The sequence below is a fragment of the Ornithorhynchus anatinus genome, chromosome 11, assembly GCF_004115215.2.
Source record: "Ornithorhynchus anatinus isolate Pmale09 chromosome 11, mOrnAna1.pri.v4, whole genome shotgun sequence".
NCBI lineage: Eukaryota > Metazoa > Chordata > Mammalia > Monotremata > Ornithorhynchidae > Ornithorhynchus > Ornithorhynchus anatinus.
The window spans coordinates 54,822,132-54,849,868 of NC_041738.1; the positions used below are offsets into that span (position 1 = coordinate 54,822,132).

The window sequence follows — 27,737 nt, forward strand, 5'->3', positions numbered from 1 at the left end:
CGGTGATCAGAGCAAGGGCAGGGGGAATGACCGGGATGATGAGATCTCTGTCACGGTGGCCAAGTTTGGCCTCGAGATGTCGAAGGGCTGAGGGATGACAGTGGCCTCCCTCCTGGCTAGCGAACCCCCGGGGAGCCAGGGCTCTTCGTTCCTATTTCTAGCTCAGGCCTCCAATCACAGGAGCTCGGACAGGCCAACCCTGAACACCCGTTTCACCCAGGAATCGCCTACGCCCACTCCCCTCCCAGCCGGCCGCCCCGGCAGTGGGGAAACAGATTTCCAAGGGACCCCCGAAAGGGCGGAGCGTGAAACAGAGAGCCACGCCAAAGGGTTGGGTGAAATGTTTACACTTATATTGAAATCTGCACTAAAACAGAGTGGGTCGATGCAACTACCGGCCGATGCAACCGTGCCAAAGCGGAATCACGAACTCCTCTCGGGGCCAGGCGGGCCGGTCGGTTAGCAGCTGTGGCCTCCGAGCAGGAAATGCCAGGGAGAAGCCCTGGGGGTGCCATCCTCTGAGCTTAGTTCCCCCGCCCCGACGTCCCACCTCACTTTCACCCCGGGGTCCCGCGGACGGGGAGGGGTCCGCAGTCCCTGGGCCTCAGCCACACCGTTTCCTTTTCTTCATCACTGCAATAAATAGTCGGCAATGCTCATACACCACGGGACAGACAATACTTCAGGCTCCAGCACACAACTGTAAACGGCGACTAGGGATTTATACATATATATATGTATATATACACCTACATCTATATATCTAGATCTATACGTAGATATATAGACATAGATACATATACAATCCAGAGACAAGTAAGGGGCTGAGGTGGAGGGGGGCGGGGGGGTGTTCACAGCCAGTCTGAGGACCCACAACCTCCAGGCCAACACTCAAGGGACACACGGGCGACACAGGGGCTCTTCTTGGCCTCCGGAAGGAGGGGCCGGGTCTGATTCGGCCGGACACCCCGGCTGGCCCCGCCGGACATTAGCGAGTACCCCGCGAGGGCCACAGCCTCGGGACTGAGGCAGGGGCACCTCCGCAGCACGGCTCCGAGATGCATCGGACGAGACCGGGTGCTGCAGGAACAGCAGCAGCAGCCGCAGTTCGGGCCGATGCAGCCAGAGAAGCGGAGGGCCGGGAGGAGAGAGCCGGGGCGACCCCGCCACGGGCCGAGCGGTAAATCAAAGGCCCGAGCCCGGGGAGGACTCCCGGTACGGGGTCGGGGCTTTAGCCCCACGGTGGGCCCGGCCTCCCCTTGCAGGTGAGGTTTGGAGAATTCCCAGCCAACAACCCCGGCGGCTTTGTCCAAGGAGACGAGCCAGATGGGAAAGCAGCCACCCAAAGCCACCCGGGAGGGACGGGGCAGAGGTGGGTGGTCACCGGGCTCCGCCGAGAGCAGGGGGTGGGGAGGGCCAAGATGAACAGTAAGTGAGGGCTCAAGCAGTGGATGCGGGCCAAGCCACCTCACAGAGAGCCGGTGGTGAGGGGCTACTTCCCACTCAGCAATCCCTTCTGACAGGAAGCGAAGCCTGGGTGCAAAGTCGGCCCCTCCTTCCTCCCCCCGCTCCTCCCACCCCCGATCTCTGCGCGGGCCCTGGCCGGCTTTCTTGCTAAAATGTGGGTCGGCGGGAGGAAGGCAGGGCCAAGAGTTGACTGTCAAAACTCAGAGGACGCGGCTCCGACCTGCCAAAGCCAAGCGCTTTCCATATGCCGGAATTCCGGTTCGGGGAAGACCAGCCTTGCTGGGAGCAGGTGGGCTTTCTGGAAGGCCAGAGAGGGTGATGGGAAGGCTCAAGAAACAAAATGAGGCCCCAGGAGGCTCCTTGAAAAGAAAGTGAAAACCAGTCCATTTGTCCATTCCTACCCAATCCAGGGTGGAGCTCCGCCACCCCCAGACCGCTCCAACCCCCAAAACTCACCGACAGCAGCAGTAACAGCCGCCGGCCTCAGAGTGCAGGCCCCACGGATCCACCCTCCCCTGCTCCTCTGGGTCCTCGCCACCCACCCATTCAGGAGGTGTGGGAGGGGAGGCTGCCGTTCCGACGTGGACGTCTGTCTCTCCTTCTGGGTGGCTGGGACCGGAGTTCCAGAGGGATATGGAGAAGTGAGGTCTCCTCCTTCCAAGTATTAAAACACGCTCCTTTCCGTTCACCTGAACGCTGCTGGGGCTGGGGAGGAAAGCGGCGATTCACAAAGTCAGAGCCTCCCGCGGCCCCCTCTTCTCCACGAGAAGAGGCCGACTTCTGCTGGAATAAAAACCTATGCACAGATAAAAACCGCCGAGAAGCAACCACAAGACATGCACCCGGAGGGCCGGGGCGGGGGGGACACGACAGGCCGAGGGGAGGGACCGGAAGCCGGGGAGGGTCGCGGGGCTTCCGAGCGGAGACCACCCAGCCGGGAGTGTCAGCACAGGACAGGCACCACGCCACCGAAACAAGGTGCGGGTGCGTTCGCCAGGGAGCAGCTGGCCGGGGGTGGGTCGCCTGTCAGCATAGCCATTAAGACGGTTAGAGCCTGGAACATCACACATCAACACGGACTATGACGGTGGTGGGGAGGGGGGCAGACGTACAGAGGTGGAGTTCACTGAGAGACCTGACGTTCGGGAGCCCCCAAACAAACCCCCGCCCCACCATCACCTCTCCCCAAATTCTAGAAAGAACGGGACAGTGTTATTATAAAAGGAGACACACATACGTTTGTGGGGAGGATGGGGAAGAGACAGAGATAAGGAGAGAGAGAGAGAGACATAAACGGAGGCACAAACCCCCGCTCCCACTTCCGAAGAGAACTTTCCTCTGCTCGGATGCTGACCGAACAAAAAAACAAAACAAAAACCCAAAAACAAACAACAACAAAAGAGAAAACGGCGCACTTGAGCATAAGATGAGAAATCTAAAATATAAACTTTCTAATTGGAAGCGGGGCGGTCTCCGGCCCGGGGACAGGCGACCGCGGACCCCACCGCTGCCTACGATCAGGTCCGCAGGCCAGGGTGGGACGGGAGAGAGGGTGTTTTCGGGGTGGCCGTCATTCAGGCCGACGGGCTCCTAGGGAGAGCAGGGCGGGGGTACACGTGAGTCTGTTGCCCAGATGGCTAGAGAGAGAGTCCCCGTTCTCCCTTCCGACAAAGAACCGCTCGGAGAGGATGCCCCTTCCTGGCCCTGCCCTCTCCTGGGGTTAACCAGACCTATTCTGTACGAGACCAGTTTAAACCTCCGCCTTCCAACGCTAGAGATGAACAGCTGGGAACATTCTACAATGGAAAGTGCTTGGAGAGGGAGAGACAGAGAGAGAGGGAAAGAGAGAACGGGAAAGAGAGAGAAGGAGGGGGTTCTGGAGTGCCAGGGCTTGACCCGATCCGATGAGGCGGAGAGGGCGTGGGGCGGATCAGGCCAGCGTGGCCTGCTTCTCCTCGGGGGTCTCCTCCAGCAGCTGCATGATCAGTTCGTGGAGGGGTTTGCAGATCTTGGCGTAGCCGCCGCTGGTCAAATGGAGAAAGTCGAACATGTCGTGACAGGAGATGGCGCCGTCCGAATGCACGAAGCCCCCGTCTGTATCCAGGAGCTGGACGTTGACCAGTTTGGGCAGGGAGGCCTTCAGGAGCTGGTTCACCTTAGCGTTCTTTTGCCTCAATGGGTTGGGTTTCTCACCACGAGGAAGCAGGCCCTGGCGGGGAGCGCGAGGGAGAGAAGCAGAGAGAAACTGGATGGATGCCGAGGTTGCCGGGGAGGGTCTGGGGGGTCGGTCCCCACCCACTTGGGAGCTGGACAATTTTCCTTTCCCTCAGCTTGATTCTGGAGATGCCTGGGGCTACTGCCGGACCTCCGTGAGCCCATCACGGCGGACGGCCACTCCTGGAGGGACCTCGGCTCATCTCTGAATCTGCTGTTTCGCCCCGTATTGGAGGGGAGACTGGACACAGCCCGTTTCACTGTGGGGGGGACACGGCTCTGACCTATCCCTGAAGCTGTTGGAGAATCTGGAAGTAGCCGGGAGCCTCTGGGCCTCCACACCTGGCTCACACCCTAGGAGCCCCTGCTTCATCGATCCTGCAGGTGGAAGGGAGAGGCAGGGAGCCTGCATCTCCAATGGATGCATGGCCATGATTAACCAGCAGGGCCAGGAGTCATTCACTCGATAGTATTTACTGCACGCTTTCTGTGGGCAGACTACTATACTAAGCGCTTGGAAGAATAAAATATAACGATAGACACATTTCCTGCTCACAATGAGCTTCCAGTCTAGAGACGCTCCTCCAGCATCATACTCGGATGTCCAGGCTGGCTACCGGCCTCCTCCCTGGATCAGCCCCAGGGGCCTACCGGCCGGCCTCCCCCTGCCCAAGGCCAACGGGGGGGGGGGTGGCAGTGACCATCAGTCGATGATATTTACTGAGCACTTACTGGGTGTGGAGCACTGTAGTAAGCGCTTAGGAAAACACGACAGAGTTGGGTGGCGCGTTCTCTGCCCACAATGAGTTTACAGCCTAGAGGACTCCTCGAGGGGAATGGGCCGAGGCAACCCGTTCTTCCCTTTGAGGAGGGACCGAGGCTGAGGCAGGTGGGGAGACCCGGCCTGGCGTCCGTCTCTCTCCCACGTTCCCCCCGCCGTCCCGCCCGTCGCCCGGTCCGAGGGACAGCCGCGTACCAGGACGATGACTTTGGCCTGCGGCTGCCGCGTGTTGATCAGCTGCACGATGGCCTCGATCCCTCCGGCCACTTCTTCTGCCGTGTTCTCGTGGTTGTTGGTTCCTACCCAGACAACGATGACCTGGAAACCAAGGGGAAACGGAAGGGAGCGCTGCTTTTGGAGCCATTCCGGCTGTTGGGGCCGGCTCCCAGAGGAAGAAGATTCTTCGAGTACGGATCCTTCTGGTCGGGGCCAACAGGGGTGCAGGGAGGGGGCAGATTCTCCCTTCCCCTTCCTCTCTCAAGTTGTTGCAGCCCTCCTCTCTGTCAACTGTATTTTGTCAGGCAACCGTATTCATTGAGTTCTTACTCTTCTGCAGACCACTGTACTAAACGCTTGGGAGAGTACAAAGAACAATATAATACACATTCCCTGCTCACAGTGAGCTTACAGTCAAGAGGACCCTTCCACACCATCTCTGCCCCGCTCAGGTTCCCGCTGGCCAAGGGAAACCGAGTCACCCAGCTCTGCCGTAACACGAGGTGGAGTTTCCGGAAGACTCTCGTGTTACAGCTTTCGAGCAGGATTGGGTCTCGTGTAGCCAGAAACCCGGCGCTGTGCCGTGGCCAGGCAGAAGGGCACTGTGGGAAGAGTGGCCTCCTATCCCAAACACCCAGTGAGCACGCGTGTTCTTGCCCGTTATCTCTCTCCCCAAGAAACCCAGCTGAAAAGGAGCCACTTGGAACGGATATCTGAGCGTTCTCTTCCATCCAACGTCACTTCCCGTCGGAGAAGCTCCCCGGCCAGTGACGTCCCCTGGACAGGGGCTTCGCTGGCTGAGTCTGCTGTTACCTTGGGTTTAATGTTCTCCAGTTCTCCGTTCTTCAGCCTCCATAAGACGTGCCTTGTCGTGTCCCCGCCGATCCCAAAATTCAATGCGTGGAGGGGGGAGAACAGCTCTCGCCAGATCTAGGAGCGGGAAGACAGGTGTTAGCTGAGCTGTGGGCCGGCCGTGCTCGGACCCTGGGGCTCGGGTGGGCTCCAGACATTCCAATGGATAGGGCGGGATTCGTCATCATTCCCGCGGGAGACCTGGAGAGACCGCATGAGAACGTAGGCTCCTTCCAGGGAAGGGCCCCAGCTCTACAATGCCGCCGTTACACACCTTGGGGCCCTCAGCCTGCTGCTGCTGAGAAGCAGCGTGGCCTATTGGAAAGAGCCTGGGCTGGGAGTCAGAGGACCTGGGTCCGAATCATGACTCTGCCAACTGCTTGCTCGGTGACCCTGGCCACGTCACTTCACTTTTCTGCACCTCAGTTCCCTCATCTGAAAACTGGAGATTACGATTGTGAGCCCCACGTGGGACAGGGACTGTGTACAGCCTGATTAACTTGTACCTACCCCGGGGTTTAGAATAGTGTTTGACTCATAATAGATGCTTAACAAATACCATAAAAACCCCCAAAACCCCAATGAATCGGCAGTGTTTGAGCACTTCCTCTCTGAAGAGCATCATAATAAGCATTTGGGAAGAGTTCAACAGAGCTAATAGACATGATCTCTGCCAGACAATCAATCAGTGGTATCTATTGATTACCTAGTCTGTGCTGACGACTAGAATCAGTGTGGCTTAATGGAAAGAGCAAGGGTTTAGCAGTTGGAGGTCATGAGTTCGAATCCCAACTCTGCCACATCAACTGCGTGGACTTTGGGTAAGTCACTTAACTTCTCTGTGCCTCAGTGACCTCATCTGTAAAATGGGGATTAAGTCTGAGAGCCCCACGTGGGACAGTCTGATTACCCTGTATCTACCCTTAGAACGATGCTTGGCACATAATAAGCGCTTAACAGATAATATCATTATTATTATTACTAAGCTCTTGGAGTACAATAGAGCATTAATAGCCAGGGTCCCTGCGTGCTTACTCTGTGTAGGGCACTTGTACTATGGACTTGAAGCAGTCCAACACAGCTAATAGATATGATCCCTGCCAGTCAGTCAATCGTTCAATCAATCAACAGTATTTACTAACGCTTAATCTGGGCAGTGAAGCCACGTGGCCTAATAGAAAGAGCCTGGCCCTGGGTGTCAAAGGACCTGGGTTCTAATCCCGGCTCCACCATGTACCTGCTGTGTGACCTGGAGCAAGTCACTTCACTTCTCTGTGCCTCAGTTCCCTCATCCGCAAAATGAGGATTCAATACCTGTTCTCCCTCCTACTTACTGACTGAGAGACCTGGGTGGGACCTGCTTATCTTCTATCTACTCGAGTGCTTAATACAGTGTTCAACACATAGTATGCACTTAACAAAAACAATTAAAATAATAATGATAATGATGATGTGGGACCTGATTATCTTGTATCTACCCCAGCAGTTAGTACTGTGCTTGACACCTAGTAAGCACTTAATAATAATAATAATAATGTGGAACCTGATTATCTTGTATCTACCCCAGCACTTAGTACACTGCTTGATAATAGTGAGCGCTTAACAAAAACAATAATAATAATAATGTGGGACCTGGTTATCTTGTACCTACCCCAGTGCTTAATTACAGTGCTTGACACAAGTGCTAAACAAAAACAGTAATCAAAATAATAATGTGGGACCTGAGTACCTTACATCTACCCCAGTGCTTAATACAGCGCTTGGCACATAGTAGGTGCTTAACAAAACTACAATTATTATTATAATTGCTATTGCACGACCCCATATTAGGCATATTAGGAGAGTATCCTTCAAGAGCCCCAGCCCTTCTGCTGACACTACCGAAGTGGAGTGCTGAGATCCACAGTGGTGGAGGCAGGAGGACACAATCTGAGACAGTCTCCCCTCAGGTGGATGACCACCCCTTCCTCCCCCACCGCCCCTTCTCCGCTGCCTGAGGCACCGGAGACACCCCATTACGCCGGTCTGACTCCCATTCCAGGAGGGAGCCGCTCCGACGGTGGGGGGGGGGGGGGGCGAGGAGACCTGTGGGGGATGTAAGGGACCCCCCTCCCGCCTCCGACCGTCCCCCGTCCCGCCCCACGGCGTCACCTCGTTCTGCTGTAACAGCTGCACCATGGAGTCCCCCACAAAGAGGACGTCGGGCTCTTTGTCTTTGCAGTCCAGGACAAATCTATTGTGCTGGGTGGAGGATGGACACGGGACACAAGAGATAAGAGAGAGGAGAAAAGAGGGTGAGGATGGGCCCCGTTGCCCCCATCAGCTCTTCTGGCCACCACCCAACCGAAACTCTGCTGCCCAGTTGGCCAACCTTCCCTCTGCTCTGCCCTTCCAGGGCCGGGTGGCCTGGTGGCAAGGGCACAGGCCCGGGAGTCGAGAGATCCGGGCTCTGGTCCCGGCTCCGCCGCCTGCCTGCCGCATGGCCCCTGAGGAGTCGCTTAACTTACCTGCGCCCCAGTTTCTCTTCTGTGAGATAGGGGTAACGGAGGCCGGGAGCCCCTTGGGGGGACCGTATCTGATCCGATAACCGGGTATCCACCCCTATACTTAGCATGTAGTAAAAGCTTAATAAGTAATAATTATGGTACTTGTTAAGCACTTACTGTGTGCCTAGCACTGTTCTAAGCACTGAGGTAGATCCAAGTTAATCAGGTTGGACACGGTCCCTGCACCACATGGGGCTCACAGTCTTAATTCCCATTTTACAGATGAGGGAACTGAGGCCCACAGAAGTCAAGTGGCTTGTCCAAGGTCACACAGCAGACATGTGGTGGAGTCGGCATTAGAACCCAGGTTCTTCTGACTCCCAGGCCCGGGATCTATCCACTAGGCCACGCTGCTTCTCTAATGCCATCATTATTATCATTGGTTTTTAGGTGGGAGCCCCCTTCGCCATGCGCCCTGCCCATCCTTTCCGCTTCACCACTGGGCCGGTGCCCTCCGCTGAAGCCAGAAGATGGGCAGCGGAGAGGGGACGGTCTTACCCTGAGATCTGCAGCCACAGGAAACAGTGGGGTCTAGTGGAAAGAGCATGCACCTGGGAGTCAGAGGACCCAGGTTCTAATCCTGGCTCCATCACTTGTCTGCCAGGGGACTCTGGGCTAGTCACTTGCCTTCTCTGCACCTCGGTTACCTAATCTGTAAAATGGGGATTAAGACTAAGCCCCATGTGGGACAGGGACTGGGTCCTACCTGATTAACTTGTATCTACCCCACCGCTTACCACAGTGCCTGGCACGTAAGCGCTTAACAGATACCATTAAAAAAAAGTCAGTCGATCGTATTTATTGACCACTTTACTGTGTGCAGAGCACTGTACTAAGCACTTGGGAGAGTACAACAATTAAGGCATTTCCTGCGTAAAACAAGCCTACAGTCTAAAGGACGTGGCCCCTTTGCCTGTGGGAGCAGGGAAAGCAACTGGGGTGTCAGAATGCTGCTAGGGAATGGCTCGACTCTTGGATCTTCAACTCACACCGGCCTCACATAAGAGGGGGAGGGAGGGTCTCGGCTAAAACCAGACATGAGACCCCTCCTCCTACCAGAGACACCAGTGAGCTGTTCTCACTGGTCTAATCCAGGCCCCACCTCCAACAGAACCAAGACCACGTAACCCCTCCCTCCCGGCCTCAAAGGACGAGGAGTCTGGACACCTGGGTTCTGGGCAGGTTGGGAGATGCACCAGGTAGAAACTCCCCCAAAGCTCCCTCTAGACTGTTTGCTAATTCTACTGTGCTCCCTGAGCACATAGTACAGTGCTCTGCACAAAGGAAGCATTCGATCATTACTGATATTAATTGAATGATGAGTCCACCCGGGGGTGGGGGCAGGGCTCCAACTTTCCGCAGTGGCAGGAAGGATGGAGGGTCCTGTTTGGCCCGGCAGTGGGATGACCGCGCCTGGCTCTGGGTTGGGCCTGCCAGGCTGATGGTGGGGCTTTCCCGGGCCCCCTCCTCACAGGCCAGAGTGGTGGGCTGTGAGGGCAGGTGTCCAACCAGAGCTGGACAGGAGAGGGAAGGGGCCGGACTTCCATCAGCCCACGGCAGGTGGGGGAGATCCTCTGCAGTTGGCCTTGTGGACAGAGTACGGGCCTGGGAGTCAGACGGTCATGGGTTCCAATTCCGGCTCCACCACTGGTCTTAATTTCTCTGTGCCTCAGTTCCCTCATCTGGAAATGGGGGTTAAGACTGTGAGGAGTCTGTGGGTCAGGGACTGTGTCCAACTTGATAATCTTGAATCTACCCCAGCACTTAGAAAAGTGCCTGGCACATAGTAAATGCTTAACAGATACCATATTTATTATTAATTGTTATTATTAACTCGCTCATTAGCGGCATTTCCGTCTCACCTAAGGCTGGTGGGTGGTGACGTTCCCCATGCACGTCTCCCTCTCTAGACTGTAAGCTTGTTGTGGGCAGGGAATGTGTCTGTTATATTCGTATATTGGGCTCTCCCAAGTTCTTAGTCCAGTGCTCTGCATAGAGTAAGCGCTCAATAATTATGACTGACCGCCTGACTGCAGAGGGGACCACCTGGCATCAACATTCAACATGACACCGCCTGCTGCCTCCGCCGTCACTGCCCCACCTCGTTGCCATCATAGGGTCAAAGCCCCCGGGTGAGAGGGTCCGTTCCCGGCCTGTTGGAAAGAGCATGGGCCTGGGAGTCAGAGGACCTGGGTTCTAATCCCACCTCCGCCACTTGCCTGCTGTGTGACCTTGGGCAAATCATTTCCCTTCCTCCTATGTTTCAGTTCCCTCATCTGTAAAATGGGGATTCAATTCCTGTTCTCCCTCCTCCTTGGACTGTGAGCCCTCTGTGGGACCTGATGATCTTGTATCTACCCCAGAGCTTAGAACAGTGCTTGGCACATAGTAAGTGTTTAACAAATACCCCAATTACCATTATTATTATTATTATTATTATTGCTGTTGTTACCTGAGACATCCACCGGTCATCTCCTTGGATATCTTCCGCCACGTGAGGGATGGCTGCGGGGTTGGCGTCTCCCTGGCTCATTCTCCACCTGGGGGAAGACGGTCACATTCACTTCATGTGGAATCTCCAACGGTATCCGGCCTCCAGCTGCCCTGAGGGTGGGCATCCATCGCATCGTGACTCCTCCCCCTTTGCCCCTCTCCCCAGCGAGCCCCTCCGGGATGACGGCACCTGACCTTATGATCTTGCCTCTACCCCAGCGCTTAGGACGGAACTTGCCACGTAATACGCACAGTAATAATTTTATGGTATTTGTTAAGCGCTTACTTTGTGCCAGGTACTGTACTAAGCTATGGGGTGGATCCAGGCAATCGAATGGGACACAATCCCTGTCCCTTGAGCAGCTCCCAGTCTCAATTCCCATTTTACAGATGAGGTAACAGAGGCATAGTGAAGTGACTTGCCCAAGGTCACACAGTAGATAGGTGGTGGAGCCGGGATTAGAACACTTGCCTTTCTGACTTCTAGGCCCAGGCTCTATCCACTACAAATACCGCAGTGATCAGTTCTGATTATCCGTATAAAGCGTGTGCAACCCATCTCTCCGAGGTCAAGGACCGTGTGGTAAATGTGTCTATCATTACATTGTACTCCCCCAGTCGCTTAGTACAGTGCTCTGCACATAGTAAGTGCTCAGTAAATGATTGAATAAATGAATGAGCAAAGCATGTCCTTCCCCCACCTCTTTCTTGGTGGTGCCGGGAGAGTTGGGCGGGGGCATGTCTGTTCCATTTTCCCACCTGACTTCGGGCAGGGAGTCTGTCTTGGCCTTTCTCTAGACTGTAAGCTCACTGTGGGAAGGGAATGTGTCTACCAACTGTTTTATTGTACCCTACCAAGCGCTTGGTACAACACTCTATCTGCACATGGTAAGGCCTCGATAAATACGGGCCAGAACGGGGCTCTGTAGTAAAAGACTGGTGGCTGCAGTTCTACCTACTGGATTGAAAATCTACGCTTCGCTTCCGGCCTTGCCTAGAAATGTACCTTCGTAGGTCTGCCTTGAAAGTGGGTAAGTTCTGAGTGGCACAGACATTTAAGGCTGCTGGATTTGCTCCGAGAAAGCGCTCTGTCCCCGTATTGGATTTTTCACGATCACCTGTTAGCCTAAGTGGCCGGTGACCCAGGGGGATTGGCCACTCGGCGGTCAACGGGACGCAGATGATGATGGATGCCGCTCCGGGAGTGCCTTCGCTGGATGGGAAGGGAGCAATGGAGGCTGTCCTTGGGGCCGGCCACAGACGAGGGAGCTGGCGCCTGCCGATCGCTCGCCTTGCCTCCCGCCGCCGGACCACCCGAGCCCGATCCGCCCAACTGGGATGGCCGACTCGGTAGAGTGCTCTGCACATATTAAGCGCTCAATAAATACCACTGATTAAGATGCTGACAGGGTAGGGGACCCCCCCGCCCCAAACCTGCCACTTCACGACTCCTTTCTGCATCTAGACCCTTGGGTCTGTGATCTTGGGGCATTTGCTATCCACCCCACCCTCAGCCCCCAGGCACTTACATACAGATCTATAAATTTTATAAGTTATTTATATTAATGTCTGTCTCCCACTCTAGACTGTAAGTTTGTTGTCGGCAAGAAACACGTCAGCCAACTCAGCTGTACTGTCCTCCCTCAAGCTCTCAGTACAATGCTCTGCACATAGTAAGCGCTCAATAAATACCATTGGTGACGATACCCCCAAGTACTTTGATGAGAGAGGTACCTATCTCTAATTTATTTATTTATATTAACATCTCTCTTGCGCTCTAGACCGTAAACTCGTTGTGGGAAGGGAATGTGTCTGTTGTTACAGTGTACTTTCCCATGCACTCAGCACAGTGCTTTGCACACAGTAAGTGCTCAATAAATACGTTTGAATGAATGATTGATACTCACTCCACTCCCCAGCCCCACAGCACTTATGTCCACAGCCTTACTGTCTGCCGCTTCCTCTACCTGCAATTCATTTTTCTGTCTTCTTCCCGACTACACTATAAACTGCTTGAGAGCATGGAATGCACCCATCAACTCTACTCTGCACACGGTAAGCATGCAATAAATACCACTGATTGATTTGAGCTTCATCCCTCGAAACCACTGAGGTGGTCCACTTCTTGTCTCTCTCCCGCTGACCATTTTTTAAATGGTATCTCTTAAGCGCCTACTAAATGTTAAGCACTGTTCTAAGCGCTGGGATAGATACAAGTTTTTCTGACCGGACACAGTCCCTTTCCCTTGTGGGGCTCAAAGGCTAAGTTGGAGGGGGGAAGATTTTAATCTCTATTTTACAGGTGAGGTGCCTGAGGCCCAGAGATGTTAAGTGACTTGCTCAAGGTCACCCAGGAGACAAGTGGCGGAAGCAGGACCAGAACCCAGGTCCTCCGATTCTCAAGCCCGGGCTCTGTCCACCAGGCCACGCTGCTTCTCCTCCTACCTCTGTTCCTGTGTGCCATCAACCACCATGAACACTGGTGCCGATATGCTGACAAATACCTTGTGCCAGCTCTGATCAAAATCAGGCTGGAAAGAGGCCGGGCCTGGGAATCAGAGGACCCAGGTTCTAATCTTGGCTCTGCCACTTGTCTGCTGGATGAGTTGGGGCAAATCACTTCACTTCTCTGTGCTTCAGTTCCCTCATCTGCAAAATGGGGATTCAATTCCTGTTCACCCTCCTACTTAGACTGTGAGCCCCACATGGGACCTGTTTATCTGTTTATCCCAGTGCTTAGTATAGTACTTGACACATAGTAAGTGCTTAGCACCACCATTATTATTATTACTACTAGTACTAATCATCATAATTATTATAGCGTGGCTCAGTGGAAAGAGCACAGGCTTTGGAGTCAGAGGTCATGAGTTCGAATCCCAGCTCTGCCACTTGTCTGCTGTGTGACCTTGGGCAAGTCACTTCACTTCTCTGTGCCTCAGTTCCCTCATCTGTAAAATGGGGATGAAGACTGTGAGCCCTACGTGGGACTACCTGATTCCCCTGTGTCTACCCCAGGGCTTAGAACAGTGCTCTGCACATAATAAGCGCTTAACAAATACCAACATTATTATTATTATTATTAAATGGCTATATAAAATGAAACTGATCGCATAGCCCTCAGCCTCAATGCCGTCCTCTACCATGTAAGCTCATTATGGGCAGGGAATGTGACCGCTAATTCTGTTGTGTTTTGTATTCTCCAAGCACTTAGTACAATGCTCTGCACATAGTAAGTGCTCAATAAATACCACTGATTGATCGAATGAAAGGCATGGAGGGCGGTCGCCGCCATCACTGCTTTGATCTTGACAATAACAGCTGTAATAATTGTATTAAGTGCCTGTGTGCCAAACACTGAGGAAAAAACACTTGGCTGAGAATCAGACCCAATCTGTGGTCCCCGAGATGCTTGGTCTGAGAATGAGGCGAGTCAGTCAATTGTATTTACTGAGCGCTTATTGTGTGCAGAGCACTGTACTAAGCATTTGGGAGAGTACAACAGAGCAATACAAAGACAAAGTCCCTGCCCACAACGAGCTCAGATCTAGCAGGGGAGACAGACAATATAAATAAATACACGACAGATAAGTACATAAGTGCTGTGGGGCTGGGTTGGGGGATGAATGAAGGGAGCAAGTCAGGGCGATAAGGGAGTGCGGGAAGAGGAAAAGAGGGCTTAGTCAGGGAAGGCCTCCTGAAGGAGATGTGCCTTCAGTAAGGCTTTGAAGTGGGGGAGAGTTACTGTCCATTGGCTATGAGGAGGGAAGGCAATCTAGGTCAGAGGCGGGATGTGGGCGAGGGGTCGGCGGCGAAGACAGAAGAGATCGAGGTACAGTGAGTAGGTTGGCATTAGAGTAGCGAAGGGTGCGGACTGGGCTGTAGAAGCAGAGTAGCAAGGTGCAGTAGGAGGGGGCAAGGTCGGGTTGGCGACCGATGGGTACAGGTGAATCAAACGATCAAAACCCCCAGACAACGGCAGAGATGGATATGACGGGAACTACATGAGCAGTTGAATGTCGGGTGGAGGGGAGCAGGGGAGCAGACCCTCAGGGCCCTCACAGTTCAGTGGTTCCGTTCGATAGTCCCGGCTGTGGCTACGCGGAGTAATAATAATAATAATAATAATAATAACGATTAAAGTAGTAGTTAAGCTCTTACTATGTGTCAAGCACTGTTCTAAGTGCTGGGGTAGATACAAGGCAATCAGGTTGCCCCATGTGGGGCTCACAGTCTTGGTCCCCATTTTACAGATGAGGCAACTGCAGCACAGAGAAGTTAAGTGGCTTGCCCCAGGGTCCACAGCAGACAAGTGATGGAGCTGGGATTAGAACCACACCCTCTGACTCTCAAGCCCGGGCTCCTTCCACTAAATGCTGCTTCTCTTCTCAAGAGAAGCCCCTTGCGGGCTGGTGGAACCCTGAACCTACCCGCAAGGCTTTTGGGTGGTGAGAAGGAAATGCAACCATACACCGGTTGTGTGAATCCTAAAATCTTCCTTTGCAACAGAAGGACTGTCAGTGTCTGCACCACGCCAGAGTGCAGGAGATGGGCAGGACTTTTGGGGATTTAATCACTGCCATCGGAGCCCATGGGCTGTTTTAGCCGTCGAATCCTGGGCATAGATCACCTCGATGACCGCCTTGCCTTCGATCTCTCCCCACTCCAGCCCTTACTTCCCTCTGCTCCCCGGATGCTTTTTCATAATAAAAGAACAAAAGAAAAAGTTCAGTCCATGTCTCCCAGCTCCTCAAGAACCTCCAGTGGTCACCCATCTACCTCTGCATCCAAAAGCAACTCCTTACCATCGACTTTAAAGCACTCAATCAACTCACGCCCCCTTCTACTTTACCTTGCTGATTTCCTACTTCAACCCAGTCCACTCGCTTTACTCCTCTAATGCTAAATTACTCACTGTACCTCAATCTCCTCTATAATGACATTATTATTATTATGGTGTTTGTTAAGTGCTTACTAGGTGCCAAGCACTGGTGTAGATACATGTTAATCAGGATGGACACAGTTTCTGTCCCTCATGAGACTCCCATTCTTAATCCCCATTTTACAGATGAGGGAACTGAGGCCCAGAGAAATAATAAATAATAGTAATAATTGTGGTGTTTGTTAAGCACTTACTATGTGCCAAGCACTGTTCTAAGCACTGGAGTAAATACAAGTTAATCAGGTTGGACACAGTCCCTGTCCCACACAATAGTAATAATAATGGTATTTAAGTGCTTACTATGTGCCAGGCACTGTACTAAGCATTAGGGTGGATAGAAGCAATTCAAGTTGGACACAGTCCCTGTCCCACACGGAACTCACACTCTTAATCCCCATTTTACAAATGAGGAAACTGAGGCTCAGAGAAGTGAAAAGAATTGCCCAACGTCACAGAGCAGACATGTGACAGAGCCAGGATTAGAACCTAGGTCCTTTTGACTCTCAAGCCCGGGCTTTATCCACTAAGCCACGCCGCTTCTCTGTGGCCCCGTCGACTCCTTGCCCAAGTCCTGTCTCTGGCCTAAAACGCCCTCCCTCTGCATAAGCGACAGCCCACTACTCTCCCCACCTTTAAAGCCTCATTAAATTCCCATCTCCTTCAAGAGGCCATCCCCTGCTTAGACTGTGAGCCCGTCACTGGGCAGGGATTCTCTTTAACTGTTGCCGAATTGTACATTCCAAGTGCTTAGTACAGTGCTTTGCACATAGTAAGCGCTCAATAAATACTATTGAATGAATGAATTCCGGACTAAGCTCTCATTTCCCCTACTCCCTCATGCTTCTGCATCATCCAAGCACTTGGATCTGTCTCCTTTAAGCACCTAATATTCACCCCGTTCTCAGCACATTGATCATTAATTCTTTCATTCGCATTTATTGAGCGCTTACTGTGTGCAGAGCACTGTACTAAGTGCTTGGAAAGTACAAATCGGCAACAGATGGAGACAATCCCTCAACAATGGGACGTCCATAGCCATAATTTAACCTCTGTCTTCCCTTCTAGGCTGTAAACTCCTTGTGGGAAAGAAACAAATCTACCAACTCTACTGCACCGTACTCTCCGAAGTGCTTAATACAGCGCCCTTCACACAGTAAGCACGCAGTAAATATAATCGATAGACACGCTCCTGGGCCGGAGGCCACCGAGATGGTCAGAGCTTCAGGATCATTCTCCTTCTCGGTGGCCTCCGGCCCAGAAACGTTCAAAGAATACCATGTCACGGCTGTCCCTGAAAAAGAAAACGAGGCTCCCAACGCCAAGTAGTTTTAAGCTGGAGAGGGCTGGGACGGTAAGGACTCGGTAAACGGAGGGGAGAGTGACGTTTCACAGAGGAAGCTGCGGCTTTGGCGGCTCCGCCGTCCGTCAGCTCTCCCTCGAAAACACGAGCAAGGCAACGACCCCCGAGCCCGGGGAGCAAGGACAGGGCTGGGCCGACGGGATCGGGATCAGAGTTAAGCCCTCATCCAGTTCCAAACAGGAAGAACCGGTGTCAGTCACAGGTGGGGGACACCCACGCCAGGCATTTCCTTCCCGACAGAACTGTCGACGGGCAGGGACGTTTGCCAACGCAGCGGGGGTCAGGATGCCTCCCGGAGATGAGAGCCAGATGAGATCCCCCCCTCCACCAACCTCTGGTGAGGAGATCCCTTCTAACACTCCCAAAATGGGGCAGGGTCCCCTCGGCCCAGCCCCTACCTGCCCAACTGACCACTAGCTTGACCCTCGCCCTAGGGACGCTTCACCCCAGCTCCAGCCTGATTGACAGCTCTGAAGCTAGCAGTGTGGCCTAGTGGATACAACATGGGCCTGGAAGTCAGAAGGACCTGGGTTCTAATTCCAGCTCTGCCACTTGTCTGCCGGCTGACCCTGGGCAAGTCGCTTCACTTCTCTGGGCTTCAGTTACCTCGTCTGTAAGATGGGAGCCTTATGTGGGACAACGACTGTGTGCAACCTGATGATCTTGTATCTACCCCAGTGCTGAGAAAAGTGCTCGGCACATAGTAAGCACTTAGCAAATACCATCATCATTATTGTTCGCAAAGCCATTGCCCAATGCAGCGACAAGATGACCCTGTCAAGAACCTTGGAATCGGTACCAAATCGACGGTATTTACTTAACGCTTGCTATGTGCAGAGCACTGGACTAAGCGCTTGGCAGAGCACACTATGACTTGGTAGGAGCGTTTCCTGCTCGCATTGAGCTTATAGTCTAGAGGGGGAGGAAACATTGATATAAATGACTGCTATGTATGTAATAGCTGTGGGGCTGAGGGAGGGGTGCACTGGGGGGAAATCCAAATTCCAGGGCAAGAATATCACACCCGAAGCTCGTCTACTCCACTGGAGAGGACACTCCTTGAAGGCAGGGACCACGTCTACCAACTCTCTTGACGCGTACTCTCCAACGTGCATAATATGTTGCTCTAAGCACAGGACACGCTCGGTAATTCTGTGCTCACCATACTCCGATGTGGAACTTGAACAGGGGGAGGCGGCCCAGGGTGGCAAAAACCACACGGTCCAGGGAAGCAGGATGAGAAACGTCTCCGGGGATGGAACCCCCACCCCGTGGCTTCCCGCTTTCTCCCCTAATTCATTCATTCATTCAATCGTATTTGTTGAGCGCTTACTGGGTGCAGAGCTCTGGACTAAGCACTTGGAAAGTACAATTCGGCAACAGAGAGAGACAATCCCTACTCAACAACGGGCTCACAGTCTAGAAGGGGGAGACAGACAACAAAACAGGTTGACAGGCATCAATACCATTGAAATAAGTAGAATTATAGATATATACACATAATCTCATCTGTCCTCCTCCAAATTCATTATGGGATGGCCAGTGGAGCCAACGTAGGGAATGCCCACAAGGGAAAAAGCCCAGTGTCCACATTCAGAGGACTTGGATTCTAATCCCAGCTCTGCCACTTGTCAGCTGTGTGACCTTGGGCAAGTTACTTAACTTTTCCGTGCCTCAGTTACCTCATCTGGAAAATGTGGACTAAATCCTACTCGCCCTTACGTGGACTCTGAACCCAAGTGGGACAAGGACTGTGTCTAAGCTGATTACCTTGTATCTACCCCATGGCTTAGAAGAGTGGTTAACAAGTACTATTATTATTATTTTTATTATATTACCAGGCCCATTTTGGAACTCTCTCATAACATTTGGAATTTTAAAAAACCTCCCCAACCACCTGTGAATTTAGGTCACTCCTCTGCCTTGATTTCCCCTTTCACCTTCCTCGGTGCTCGTGAATGTGCGTGGACACTTGACTGTAAGCTCTTTGCGGGCTGTTAAAGATAATAATGGCAATATATAATTATGGTATTTGTTACGCACTTACTGCATGACAAACATGTCCGAAGCACTGGAGTAGTTACAAGATAATCAGATCCCACACAAGGCTCAGAAGCAATGTGGGTTAGTGGAAAGAGCACAGGCTTGGGAGTCAGAGGTCGTGGGTTCTAATCCCGGCTCCGCCACTTATCAGCTGTGTGACTTTGGACAAGTCACTTAACTTCTCGGTGCCTCAGTGATCTCATCTATAAAATGGGGATGAAGCCTGTGAGCCCCACGTGGGACAACCTGATGACCCTGTATCTACCACAGCGCTTAGAACAGTGCTCGGCACATAGTAAGCGTTTAACAAATACCATCATCATTATTATTATTACTAAGAGGGAGAATGGGTATTGAATCCCCACTCTGCAAATGAGGGAACTGAGGCACAGAAGAGCTTAGAGACTTGTCCAAGGTGCTCCAGCAGGTACATGGTAGAGCAGGGACTAAAAGCTAGGTCCTCGGACTCCCAGGTATTTGTTTTTTCCACTAGGCCACACTGCTTCCCTAATCCAACTCTGCTGTACTATACTCTCGCAAGCGCTCAGTAGAGTACTTTGCACACAGTAAGCGTTCAGTAAAAACCACTCATTGATTTAATGATTTATTTTGACCCCTTCGGTTGGAGAGATTTTTATGTCTGTCTCCCCTGGAAGAGGGTAAGCATCCTGTGGGCAGGCAGTGTCCCTTTGTTAGTCCTTTATTCCCCAAGAGCCAATTACAGTGCAGCGCACCAAATGGGTATTCAGTAATAATAATAATAATAATAATAATAATGGCATTTGTTAAGTGGTTACTATGTGCCAAGCACTGCTCTAAAATGCTACTGCACCCGCTACCACCGGACGTACCATTTTGTGCCAGGCATGGTCGAGGCCAGGTTCAACGGGGCCAAATGGAAGGATCCCTGCTCTACTGGGGGAGATCCAACTATACTATCCCATCACCGTAAAAATAATTACGGCATCTGTTAAGCATTTACTATGTGTGGGCACCGTACTAAGCGCTGGAGTCGGATACACTCAAATCAGTATGGACCACACAGTCCCTGTCCCACGTGGGGCTCACAGTCTCAATTCCCATTTTACAGATGAGGTGACGGAGGCCCGAAGGGAAGTGACTTGCCCAAGGTCACGCAGCAGACGGGTGGTGGAGCCGGGATTAGAACCCATGACGTTCTGACTCCCAGGCCCCGACTCTAACCATTATGCCATGCTGCTGCTGCTTCAACATGGTGAGTGTGCCCCCGGGGGGCAGGGATCTGGAGGAAGGTGGGGACCATTGCGGGGGGGAATGCAGAGAGCACCAGAAAGCGAGAGCGGTGGGTGACTGGATCTCTAAAAGGGGGTGTGATGGGACCGCCACTGCTGACGGCCTGGGGGTGTGCATGCGTGACAAGTGCGTGTGATGGGTGTGCGCATGTGTGTGTGCACCCGTCCTACTTGGAACTCTTCATCTCTATCACCGTGGATGGCACGACCATCCTTCCCGTCCCGCAGGCCCGCAATCTCGGTGTCATCCTTGACTCGTCCCTCTCGTTCACCCCACACATCCTATCCGTTACCGAGACCTGCCGGTTTCACCTCTACAATATCGCCAAGATCCGCCCTTTCCTCTCCACCCAAACGGCTACCTTACTATTACGGGCTCTCGTTATATCCCGGCTAGACTACTGTGTCAGCCTTCTCTCTGACCTCCCTTCCTCCTCTCTCGCCCCGCTCCGGTCTATTCTTCACTCCGCTGCCCGGCTCATCTTCCTGCAGAAACGATCTGGGCATGTCACTCCCCTTCTCAAACAACTCCAGTGGTTGCCCATCGACCTCCGCTCCAAACAAAAACTCCTCACTCTAGGCTTCAAGGCTCTCCATCACCTTGCCCCTTCCTACCTCTCCTCCCTTCTCTCTTTCTACCGCCCACCCCGCACGCTCCACTCCTCCGCCGCCCACCTCCTCGCCGTCCCTCGGTCTCGCCTATCCCGCCATCGACCCCCGGGTCACGTCCTCCCGCAGTCCTGGAACGCCCTCCCTCCTCACCTCCGCCAAACTGATTCTCTTTCCCTCTTCAAAACCTTACTTAAAAATCACCTCCTCCAAGAGGCGTTCCCAGACTGAGCTCCTCTTCCCCCTCTACTCCCTCTGCCATCCCCCCTTTACCTCTCCGCAGCTAAAGCCTCACTTTCCCCTTTTCCCTCTGCTCCTCCACCTCTCCCTTCCCATCCCCACAGCACTGTACTCGTCCGCTCAACTGTATATATTTTCGTTACCCTATTTATTTTGTTAATGAATTGTACATCGCCTCGATTCTATTTAGTCGCCATTGTTTTTACGAGATGTTCTTCCCCTTGACGCTGTTTAGTGCCATTGTTCTCGTCTGTCCGTCTCCCCCGATTAGACTGTAAGCCCGTCAAATGGCAGGGACTGTCTCTATCTGTTGCCGACTTGTTCATCCCAAGCGCTTAGTACAGTGCTCTGCACATAGTAAGCGCTCAATAAATACTATTGAATGAATGAATGAATGAAAGCTGGAGGCTCAGCGTCATCTCCGCCAGCGAAGGGCGGCAAAGTAAACGGTCTCAACTCCCCACCGCTGGGAGTTGCGTACAGAAAACGCATGCCACGTGCCAGGGTGGCAACCAACGGCCTCGTGGCTTAGTGGATAGAGCGTGGGCCTGGGAGTCAGAAGGACCGGGGTTCTAATCCCAGCTCCGCCATGTGTCTACTGTTTGACCCTGGGCAGGTCGCTTCACTTCTCTGGGCCTCAGTTACCTCATCTGTAAAATGGGGATTAAGAATGTGAATTCCAAGTGGGAAAGGGACTGTGTCCAACTCGAATTGCTTGTATCCACCCAGTGCTTAGTACTGTGCCTGGCACATAGTAAGCACTTAAGCACCATCATTATTATTATTATTGTGTGGGACAGGGACCCTGTCCAACGTGATTAACCTATATCTACCCCAACGCTTGGAACAGTAGTTGGCACATAGTAAGTGCTTAACAAGTACAATTATTATTATTATTCCTCCTGAGCCCCTCTTCTAGAGAGAAGACAATCAGAGATGACAGGCCAAGCCTTAGTCGGTGGGCCTTCTGGGCTGGGACCGGGTCTATCCTCTTGGCAGGGGGCCGCCTTGGCCCCCAAGACTCGAGCCTTAGAGAAGCAGTGTGCCCTAGTGGAAAGAGCACGGGCCTGGGAGTCAGAGAACCTGGGTTTTATACCCAGCTCTGCCACTTGTCTGCTGTGTGACCTCGGGCGAGTCACTTCACTTCTCTGTGCTTCAGTTTCCCCCATCCGCAAGTGGCGATTCAATCCCTGTTCTCCCTACTTAGACTGTGAGCCCCATGTGGGACTTGATTATCTGGTCTCTACCCCAGTGCTTAGTACAGTGCTTGGGACCTAGTAAGCGCTGAAATACCACCATGAGCCTGTTCAGGGCTACAACTTACTCCTCCCCCCACCCCACCAGTGGGCAGAGGGCACCGCCGGCCACGCCGCCAGCCCCCTCCTCCTCCTCCTCGAGGGCAGAGTGTCTCGGCGTAAATGTGTTGCTTTGTGCCCCGGGCCTGACGACGTCTAGTATCCGGCTGGAGCCAGGCCGCCCGATACAAAGCTGCTTTCACGGGCTTCCCGGGATAGAAGGCACGGCGAGCATTTTTCAGACAACTTGTGAAGATGAGAACCGGCCCGTGCCGCCCACCCTCTGAAAGCCGGGCCGTGGAGGAGGAGGCGAACCAAGGAGAATGGGTGGTCGGGGCCCTCGAACCAGCTGGCCGCAGGTCACACCCAGGAGAAACTGGGCCATCGCCAATGGCAAAACCGAGGAACGAATGAAGTTATGTGGAGGGTGGCTCGGGCCGGGTACTGAGAGGCCAAGGCGAGTCTTTGTTTCTGGTAAGGGGTAGAGTGCAAGCCTCCCGGCTCAGGAGGGGCCCAGAGGAGCTAAGAAACATGACATGAAGACCGACAGAAGTACACAGCATATGGCCTATTGGAAAAAATAATGATAATAGTAATAATAATAATAATGGTACTTGTAAGGGCTTAAGGGCCAAGCACCATTCTAAGCGCTGAGGTAGATGCAAGGTAATCAGGTTGGACATAGTCCCTGTCCCGCATGGGGCTCGCAGCCTAAATTCCTATTTTACAGATGAGATAACTGAGGAACAGAGGGGTTAAGTGATGTGCCCGAAGACACAGAGCAGACATATAATAATAATGATAATAATAACTGTGGTATTTGTTAAGCGCTTATGATGCCCCAGGCACTTCACTAAGCGCTGAGATGGATACAAGCCAATTGGGTTGGAAACAGTCCCTGTCCCAACCGGGGCTCATAGTCTCAATCCTCATTTTACAGATGAGGCAACTGAGCTGCAGAGAAGTATCTTGCCCAAGGTCACACAGAAAACAAGTGGCGGAGCCGGGATTAGAACCCAGGTCCTTCTGACTCCCAAGCCCGTGCTCCATCCGCTAGGCCTGAGCCTAGAAATCAGGGGATCTGGGTTCTATTCCCGGCTCTGCCACCTGCCTGCTTTGTGACCTTGGCCAAGTCACTTCATTACTCTGGGTCTCAGGTTTCTCAGCTGGAGACTGGAGAGTCACTACCTGCTCTCCCTCCTATTTAGGCCGAGAGCCCCATGAGGGACAGGGACTGTATCTAACCTGATTATCTCTTATCTACCCCAGGGTTGAGTGCAGTGCTCGGTACATAGTATGAGCTTAATACCATAATTATTACTGTGAATCGCATTTACTGACCGCTTGCTGTGTGCAGGGTACTGTACTTGGGAGAGTACAATACAACAAAGTTGATGGACACATTCCCTGCCCACAGTGAGTTTACGGTGTAGAGGGAGAGACAGACATTAATATAAATAAATTCTGGATATGTACACGAGTGCTGTGGGGCTGAAGGAGGGGTGATTAATCGGGTCCAGGCCCTCATCACACCCCAGCTTGACTATTATAGCAGCCTTCTCACTGGTCTCCATCCTCTCCCTTCTCGGAGCATCATTCTGCACGTGTCTCTCCACCCCTCAAAACAACCAAATGGTTATCCATCCACCTCTACCTCTAGCAAAGAGTCCTGACCAATGCCCTAAAGACACTTCAATGAGCTCTCTCTCTCTCCCCTGCCTTACCCATCTGCTCCCTTCTCCCACTCCACCCCAGCTCACACTCTCCACCCTGCCCAAGTTCACCTTTTCAGTGGGCCTCACACTCAACTCTTTCATTCATTCAAATTGAATTTATTGAGCGATTAATGTATGTAAAGCACTGTACTATTTACTGTACCAAGCACTTGGGAGAGTACAATACAACCATAGACATTCCCTGCCCACAATGAGCTTACTGTCTAGAGGGGGAAAATAGACATTAATATAAAGAAATGACAGATATGTACATAAGCACTTTGGGGCTGGGAGGGAGGGGAAGAACAAAGGGAGCAAGTCAGGGTGATGCAGAAGGGAATGGGAGAAGAGAAGAGGGGGGTGCTTTGTCAGGAAAGGCCTCCTAGAGGAGATGTGCTTTCAATGAGGCTTGAAGTGGGGGAGAGTCATTATCTATTGGATTTGAGGAGGGAGGGCATACCAGGCCAGAGGCAGAAAGTGGGCCAGGGGTTGGCGGCGAGACAGGCGAAAATGAGGCCCATTGAGAAGGTGAGCACCAGTGGAGCAAAAAAGTGTGTGGACTGGGTTGTTTGGAACCCACCTCATGCCCCTTCCACCTCTCCTTCAAAGTGATCCGACTGGAGCGATCCACATCTTCACAACTCTTCAAAAGTCGCACCTCCCTTTGGGAGGCTTTCCTGAGTGGATTTCTCTTCTCCCTACATCTCATCCTCCCACCGAACACCCTCTCAGCACTTCTGCACTCCCAGGTTCCCAATTTTGCACATTGTACCAGTTGGGTGGTACTTCCTCCTATTTCTAAATTACTTTATGTGTCTTCCCATTAGATTGTACGATCCTGGGGGGCAGGGATTATCCCTTCTACCTCTGGAGCACTCCCCCAGGTGCTTAGTATGGTGGGCACCCAGTAGGTGCTCAAAAAAATACTGCTTTTTATGGTATTTATTAAGCATTTACTACGTGCCAAGCACCTTACTAAGCTCTATGGGAGACACAGGCTAATCAGGTTGGACCCAATCCCTGTCCCACACGGGGCTCACGGTTTTAATCCCCATTTTACAGATGAGGTAACTGAGGTACGGGGAAGCAAAGTTACTTATTCAAGGACACAGAGCAGACAAGCAGTGGAGCTGGGATTAGAACTCAGTTCTTTTTAATTTCTAAGCCCGGGCTCTATCCACTATGGTTCCCATTCCTTACAGGCAGTTGTTACAGTCTCGGACCACTCAGTGAGCTCAGGTGAAGACAGAGCAAGGTGCAGACAGATGTCTGTCCCTACATAATAATGATGGAATTTATTCCATAAATTCTAAGCGCTCAAGAGGGGGACACCCCCTCGGATGGCACTGACCAGTCTGTCCACCCAACCTTGAAGGGTGGGTGCCCCAGCTGGGATAGTAAATCCTAGCCATAGCTGGGGACCGCCAACACCAACACACTGCTCCTCCAGGCACCGCCGTGTCCGGTGTCAGCTTAAGGCCAGTCAGTCGGTGCTATTTATTGAGCACTTACTGCATGCAGAGCACCGTACTAAGCACTTGGGAGAATTGTCAGCTGGGTGACTGTGGGCAAGTCACTTCACTTCTCTGTGCCTCAGTTACCTCATCTGTAAAATGGGGATTAAGACTATGAGCCCCACGTGGGACAACCTGATTCCCCTGTGTCCACCCCAGCGCTTAGAACAGTGCTCGGCACATAGTAAGCGCTTAACAAATACCGACATTATTATTATTAATCAATACAACAATAAACAGACACGGTTCCTGCCTGCAAGGGGCTTACAATCTAGAGGATGAGTTTACAACAATAAAGGGACACATTCCCTGCCCACAACGACCTTACAGTCTAGAGTCTGGGGCGGTCTCGGACGAGGGCTCACGATGCCCATAAAGGGTCACCGATTCACATTCCAGAGCCGGACGTCTGTGTGGCTCGAAATAGGAAAAGGATTAGTTAGGTGGAAGCGGAAAGTGGTACTCTGAGTGGGTTTTGGGGGGGGGGGGGCGTGGGTGATGGGACACGGAGGACGAGAGGTCACTGCAGCCTGGCAACTACAAGAGGCCAAAGCCTAGTTCTGAGAATCCAAAAGATTGAGGTTTCCTGGCTGCCCGTGTTAATAGTAATCATCGTCGTACTTGTTAAGCGCTTACGACATAACGGGCGCCGGTGCTATCGCGAAATAAGCGGATCGGGCCCACGTGGGGCTCGGGGGTCCCCCAGGGGCCAAAGCGGGGTTACCCTCAGGGGGGGCACCTCCCCCACCTCCTGTGGGCTCTAAAGGGTGTGTCTCAGATAACGGTATTTATGGAGCTCCTACTTTGTGCAGAGTCCTGTCCTGAAGATTTGGGAGAGTCCAATCTAACAACAGAACAGACACAGAGTAGGCGGCGTCTCCTGGCGCTGCACCCATGGGGTTAGTGCCAACCGGCCAGGTAGGAAAAGACAGTGCACGCAACGGTCTCCTCGCTTTCCTCTGCACGGTGATCTGAAGGCCCGAACCGTGCATGTAGGAGATGAACCTGGAGAGCGCCTATGAACCCACACGTGCCCACCGATAACCCCCACGGAAGCCTTTTCTGCTCCCCATCCTCAGTCTCCCCTGCCCTTGGAAGCTGGCTGCTAGAGAGGTGGGGGAGGTCACTTGAGCCCGGCGACTCCAGAGCTCAAAGCCCAGTTCCGGGAAGTCAATCCGGGCTGCCCAATCCCGCCTCCCTGCAGGATGCAAACGGGGGAGTGGAGCCGGCTGCATCCCCGGGGAGGGCGGGACGGGCAAGTTCGGGAGTGGGGAGTAAGGGGAGGGGTTGGCAGATGAAGATGGGGGTTTAAATCTTCCCCCATCCACACACAGCCCGGCCTCCTTAGCTTCTTGCTGAGCCCGTGTGAGGATCTGGGGCGGGTGGGGGGCAGGGCCCGCAGCCGGACCCCCGGGAGGGGGGGAAAGGATGGAGGGAGGCGGGAGGGTGTGAGGTTGGGAGGATGGGGAGGCCGCGGCGGGCGTCCCGGGGGCGGGGGCGGGGCCTCCTCACCACAACAACGATCCCAACCACCCCAAGCGGCGGCGGCGGCGGCGGCGGCGGCGCGGCCCCGGGCCTCGTCCTCGGCCTCCTCCCCGGCCCTCGCTCCCCTCCCTCGGTGCCTCCGGGGGGCGGGGGCGGTGTGTCCGGCACTCACCGTTGCGGGGGTCCGCGCGGGGTGCGGGGGTCTCCGGCTGCGTGTGGCTGCGTGTGCGTGTCCGTGCCCGTGTCCGCCCGTGGGTCTGTGGCTGCCGGCGCCGCCGCTCCGCCGCGTCCCCGCTCCGGCCCCAGCAGCAGCAGCAGCAGCAGCAGCCCCAGCGCCGCCACTTCCGCTTCCCGCCTGCCACTCACGCCGCCCCACAGCGGAAGTCCCGCCCCCGGCCCTCCCCCCCCCCCCCGGCCCACTCCCCCCCCCCGCCCCTCCCCCCCCCCCCCCGGCCCTCTCCCCCCCCCCGGCCCTCTCCCCCCCCCCGGCCCCCCTTCAGCCGAGGCCGACGGAAAGCCACGAGGACCCGGCGCCGCTCCTGCTCTCCTCGCCCTCTGCATCTCCGTCACCTGCCCCTCTTTTCCCTCTTCTCTTTCCCTTCCCGCTCCTCTGCTTTTTCTTCCTCCCCCTCCTTTCTTTCTCTCCCCTCCCCTTTCCTTCCTCTCCTCTTCTCCCTTCCCCTCCCCTTTCCCTCCT

The 27,737-nt window shown here is 53.5% G+C and overlaps 1 protein-coding gene across 2 annotated transcripts; it reads right to left on the minus strand.

Moving 5' to 3' along the window:
- Nucleotides 1-331: 331 nt before the first annotated feature.
- Nucleotides 332-27,351, minus strand: PAFAH1B2 (platelet activating factor acetylhydrolase 1b catalytic subunit 2). 2 transcript variants are annotated; one of them, XR_003762880.2, is made up of 7 exons: nt 27,213-27,351; nt 10,529-10,616; nt 7,682-7,771; nt 5,492-5,608; nt 4,658-4,780; nt 1,924-3,676; nt 332-1,826 (listed from the first exon to the last, which is right to left on the minus strand). XR_003762880.2 is itself a non-coding variant. In XM_029075527.2 (6 exons), exons 2-6 carry the CDS (start codon nt 10,607-10,609, stop codon nt 3,398-3,400), a joined length of 690 nt encoding a protein of 229 aa, XP_028931360.1. In that variant the 5' UTR covers nt 10,610-10,616; nt 27,213-27,351; the 3' UTR covers nt 332-3,397. The 2 variants fall into 2 exon arrangements, 1 of the variants encoding a protein (XP_028931360.1); XM_029075527.2 differs by having other exon boundaries at nt 332-3,676.
- Nucleotides 27,352-27,737: the final 386 nt, after the last annotated feature.

Coding starts and splice junctions, on each gene's coding strand:
- PAFAH1B2 (XM_029075527.2), bottom strand. CDS start 10,609: ATGAGCCAGGGAGACGCCAACCCCGCAGCCATCCCTCACGTGGCGGAA. Junction 5,609..7,681: donor AGCTGTTACAGCAGAACGAG/GTGACGCCGTGG, acceptor TCCCGCTCCTAG/ATCTGGCGAGAGCTGTTCTC. Junction 3,677..4,657: donor AGGCCAAAGTCATCGTCCTG/GTACGCGGCTGT, acceptor GCTCCCCGCCAG/GGCCTGCTTCCTCGTGGTGA.